General features: G+C 41.2%; 1 protein-coding gene across 1 annotated transcript in view; it reads left to right on the top strand.

The window, feature by feature from the left end:
- Nucleotides 1-4454: 4454 nt before the first annotated feature.
- Nucleotides 4455-5000, top strand: part of LOC137970261 (acid-sensing ion channel 2-like) — a 13560-nt gene continuing 13014 nt past the window's right edge. Inside the window, exon 1 of the mRNA XM_068816780.1 lies at nt 4455-5000. This exon is cut by the window's right edge and continues 709 nt beyond it. Within this exon, the coding sequence (XP_068672881.1) occupies nt 4864-5000 (137 nt within the window). The 5' untranslated portion in view covers nt 4455-4863.

The following is a 5000-nucleotide window of genomic DNA, read 5'->3' on the forward strand; positions in this document are numbered from 1 at the left end:
ACCTCCAATTATACCAAGCTGAATCCGAATCGGAATCTCAAGCTTGAATCCCAAAGAAGATCGTATTGTCCCTTCAGGAAAGGAATAGTGGTTCTGTTCAAACTAGCCTATGAATTGAGATGGAGCAGTTTACGATAAGCCAGATAAAGCGTCAGAATAACGCAATAACGGTGGAAATCCCACATGCGTTTTTTACAGCTCCTCACCTAATTTCCTATCTTACTAAACATCCCCTTGAACTGCGAGCGACCTATCTAGATACTTCATGTTATCACAATTTACTCATAAAGTGTGCATACCTCCAGCACAGTCTTTTCTGCATTAAATGACCGATCTTGAATGCACAATAGAACTGACAAGTCTTTTTTGTGTTCAGCAGTCCTGCGGGTAATAAGATAAAAATCGAAGATCGTTACATCTGAGTTGCGGTCTAGGTATAGAGATATAATATTTTCCAAAAGCAAGAGATAAACACTTTCTCAACTCAGAAGAGCTCAGTCCTTATATAAATAATGCACCATACACTTTCTAATTACCTTGTCTTTCTGAAACAAGCTCGACGTTTTCTTGAAAGGAACTAATCCTGGAAGGTTCTCTGTCCCGGGGAGCATGTACTGCCTCAGCCCTTGCTCTATCGCAGGAGATTGGTACGGATTCCTCATCAGTTTTCGTTACATAATCAGTGACCGAGTCTTTCGACAGTTCTTCATTATGGTCCACCACACAAGTACTAGTGTCTGGAAGCATGGATTGCTTGGTTGCCTCACTGTTTTTCATGTCACGGATGTTGTTCAAGTTGTATTCACGTGACTTTGATGACTCATAGCTTGCAAAACTTCGTGATAGCTTTGATAAACATTGGTGTACTTTGATAGCTTCGATGTTACTCTCCAAATGGCAGTCACCTTCCAAATAGAATTTATTTATCCCCCGTGAGCTTAGGGGATGAACAGGGACTGTCTTCTCACCATGTGTCTGTCGATTCCATTTCTACATGTATTGAAGTCTTCGCGTTGGTCAGTGAAAGGCGGTGCACAATTAATTGCACCAATTTGCTTCACCTTCGAAGAAAGCCATTTCTTTAATTCTTCCGTTTCTTGCTTCTAAATGCAGCGGAAGGTGCTCAAACACTTAAGTATAAAAGCGACATGCAACAATAGGTGCGGTTACACTCACCATGGTAAATGCCATTTCCCATGGTAAATTATCCCGCGGTGCCTCACACTTGAGTTTTAGTATACCGCGTTAACTAGGAGTCACACGTTACGAAGATTACCGAGGTAAAACGAAATCTCACGCAATTCATTGGCGGGAAATTTAATCACAACTTCATCAGCATAGCGATTGGCTCTTGTACCTCGGGCATCAAAATACCCTTCCAACTTCCCACGTTAAATGTCATGGGCGCTTCCACTGATCTCTTTGACGTATCCATGGATACTTAACACGGGAAATTTACCTCGGGAAGCGTCGGTCACACCACTAAATACAGTTTCCCGTGGTAAAAAGGCAATTTACCACGGTAAAAGTGCCCCGTGTAACCGCACCTAATGGCGGCGCACAACCTCGCAAACAGGAAGTCACAGCTTTCTATGCTGTGTTGTGATTATCCATCCTGATTGGCTTATTAGATCGAACTTCCGGTTACGCAGGAGTGACACATTTGCATAAAGAACCTCACCAAAACTCGTGGATATATCCACGAGTAAAAAGGCGAGTGCATTCATACCATATTAGCACAATCTCGACCCCAGAGCTCTTCTGTTGACTGAAGGAGAGAAGAGCTCTGGGGAACCCTGAAACAATGTGTCTTCTTATTGGTATTCGTGAAGAACAATCAAAAGCGTCTCTAATTGGTGCATTCATGTTAGCACGAGGAGTGAGCAGGCGCAGTAAGGTTCAAATAGCCAATTTTTGGCTATAAGAACCCTACGGCGCATGTTTTCCTAAATAGAGCTTCCCAGAGCCTTGGGTCTACCCGAGGCTCTGGTGACGAGAATGCATACTAGCAGTTCTCACGCCTGTTTTCAGGCGCACCCAGCGAAAATTATTTCCAAAATGCATAATAATAGCAAAAAAAACCTACAAGAAAACCGTAATAAAACCTTTTTTGGAGTTTCTTAATTTTGCTTGGTAAAAAGGTTATCCGCACTCCCAGGATGATTATGAGAAAAATTCCAGCTCCCAGGTGATAGTGAGGGAAACGAGAATCCAGGCCGCATTTTGCGCAGCGGATTTTCTATTTTAATAGTATATCTTTAAATACTATGTATGTAGTAGGCATCTGTATATGCTATGTCGTTTAGCTGTATGTAAATGTAATGTCTCGAAGGTATTAGCTGCTGTAGTTATTCTGATATTCGAGATGAAGTAAAATTATTTTTTGCATGTATGTATGTTACCTTTAGTAGGGCGAGTGCGCACACTTTGTAAACTGCGACTCCAGTGCTTACCATATGACAGATAAAATGACTTTTCCCTTGTATATTTAAGCCATCGAATTCTTACGTTAAATTGACAAGGGCGGTTTGGAGCTGTGAGTAGGCGTGGGATTTGTCTCATATGGTTTAGGGGTCGACATATCTCTCCCTCAATGCCGTACCGGGAGGCGAGGTCGGTAGCAGAAAGCAGCGAAGGGCCAACTGCGTCCAAAAGCGATCGCACGGGCCGAAATCCCGGGATGACTCGTTTGGTACGACGCTCCAGCGCCATGTCTGGAGGTACCGCGTTTTTCTTTCTTTTTCAAACATTCCGTCAGCGCATACGTAAATGTTTTTGCTCTCCGATACCTAGCCTACCAACAAAATTAAAACAAAATTAAGATGCTCTCTGGCCTTTCTGTGAACGAATTCCAGAACCTACAGGACCTACCGATGCAATTTTGGCAAGGTTTGAAAGCTAAAAACTTCAATCGATGCGGTATTTTGCTGATAGGATTGGGTGGCCCGACACTTATAAAAAAAAAAAAAAACTATGAATGAGAATCGGGAGTCTTCCCTTGTCATGGAATGACAGACTTACCAGAATTCTTTTTAGGCATGAGCGAGGCAACTTAAGAAGCACGAGACTGGCCCTCATCGAATGGCTGAGGCGCGGCCAGAGGAAAAGATTTCTAGCCAGATACTCAGGAGTAGGCCTGGTGTGTGCTGTTAACTTAGATTTTGGATTTCTGAACAAGTTTTTATCATAGAAAATTGGCGACAAAGTTGTGCTTTCATTTCGCTGTAATCCTCGTGGCAAAAAAACGGTATAATGTAAATAAGAGAATAACGAGATTTATATTTGCAGATGACATGTCCTCTTACTACTAAAGTCAAACTACTACATGTCTGTGCAATAAGCGCATTCACAATTTCCTCATATTACTTTAAAAAAGTAGGTTTGTTTGTTGTTTTTTTTTTAAAGGGTTTTGCTGGCTTTCTCTCCCGTACTCGCCTTAGGCATGATCTTCGCGGAAGTTACATTCTGCCCCTCAAAAAACCTGGAACAACCAGTTATGGTCTTAGTTAGTTATTTTTTCTTACGTATCAGCTAAGTTGCAGAACGTGCTATCTGATTTTATCCGTACCACTGAGCAAGCAATCAAGTAAAGAACCTCATGAATCAAAACCGCTCGCCAAACCGGTAAAAACAGGTTTTTTTCAACATGGGATACGTTGTACTAGCCGTAAGCTTTTCGTGAACGAGTTGTCCTCCAGTCTCCCGCAGTTTCTGTTCTCACCTAGACAGCACGGATTGAAATGCTAAAAATATTTAAAGTTTCCCAGGGAAATTGTATGAAAGTTAATAACTTGTCAGCCAGCTGAATTTCTACTGCGGAACAGATATTTTGCGGAACACCTTTGTTGGGTGTCACTATATTTTATTTCTGCCTCGTGCTCGACAAACTAAGGGTCAGTAGAGAGACTGCTTATGCAGAGCTAAAATCCTCTCACTACCTATTTCGCCTTTCCATAGTCAACTCTCCATTTCATAGAAAATTCAATTCGTCTCATTCCATCGGCGTCTGTTTCAACTTTCCTCTGATCCGTGTTGCTGTAGCTTTGAATACCCGTAAAACGGAGCATTGCCGGAGGAAGGGTAAAAGGGGTGCATCGAGGGGCACAAGTTTATCAGTTCACTGGCGCGTGTTACCCTCGTAAAATAAGGACCTTTTCATCGCTTAATTAAGCTCTCTAATATTTATTTAGCAGTTCTCCTACCCCCGTACATATTTACTGCATTATTGATATATCAACGTTTTTTTTGAATCCATCACACTGTGTAAACACAATTCAAAGTGCACATCGTTTTGCATAACATAATCGCATGTTTCAATTAAATGTGGCTCACTTTAATTAAAAGCTGCCAAAAAATACGAGTGGATTGAGCACTCCTTTGCAAATAGTTTCGTCCCAAAAGAGATTATGTTTTTGGGCCTTCGCCCGCGTGAAACAAAATTGAACGAACAGCAATAATTCTAGCTCTTTTGGGCGACGTAAAAACACATTTCGGCAAATCACAAAAAGAGAAAGAATCGTAAGAAAATTGGATTGAAATTTGGCTTCAGCTATGTCATGGAGAATGATTTAAATTCTTTTTAAATTATTCAAGATTCCCGCTATGCTCTTTTCTTTACGAAAGTCGGAAATCCGGCACAATTCACCAGTGCTTAAGCTGCCCGGAAAATTATTTTATAAATTACCTGACCACGCGTGAGACAATTTTTTTTTCGTGCACAAATTTAAACTTGAGAGTTATAAGTGTAACTTTGAATGACTTACTCGTAAAGACAATGGGAGTTTTCCGTTGAAATTGTGTCCCCAAATACAAAGAGATTTGGAAAAACAAAACTTCAAAGTCTGACCACGGGATATTGTCAACATGGCTACCATATGGAAAGAATTTGTAAGTTCTACAACTGTTCATGGATTTCGTCGAATCTTTGAGAGTCCTTCACGATTTTTTCGAGTGATATGGCTTTTGTTACTGTTAGGAGCAACGACAGGTTACGTATTTTT

Source organism: Montipora foliosa, chromosome 9 (genome assembly GCF_036669935.1).
Source record: "Montipora foliosa isolate CH-2021 chromosome 9, ASM3666993v2, whole genome shotgun sequence".
Taxonomy (NCBI): Eukaryota; Metazoa; Cnidaria; class Anthozoa; order Scleractinia; family Acroporidae; genus Montipora; species Montipora foliosa.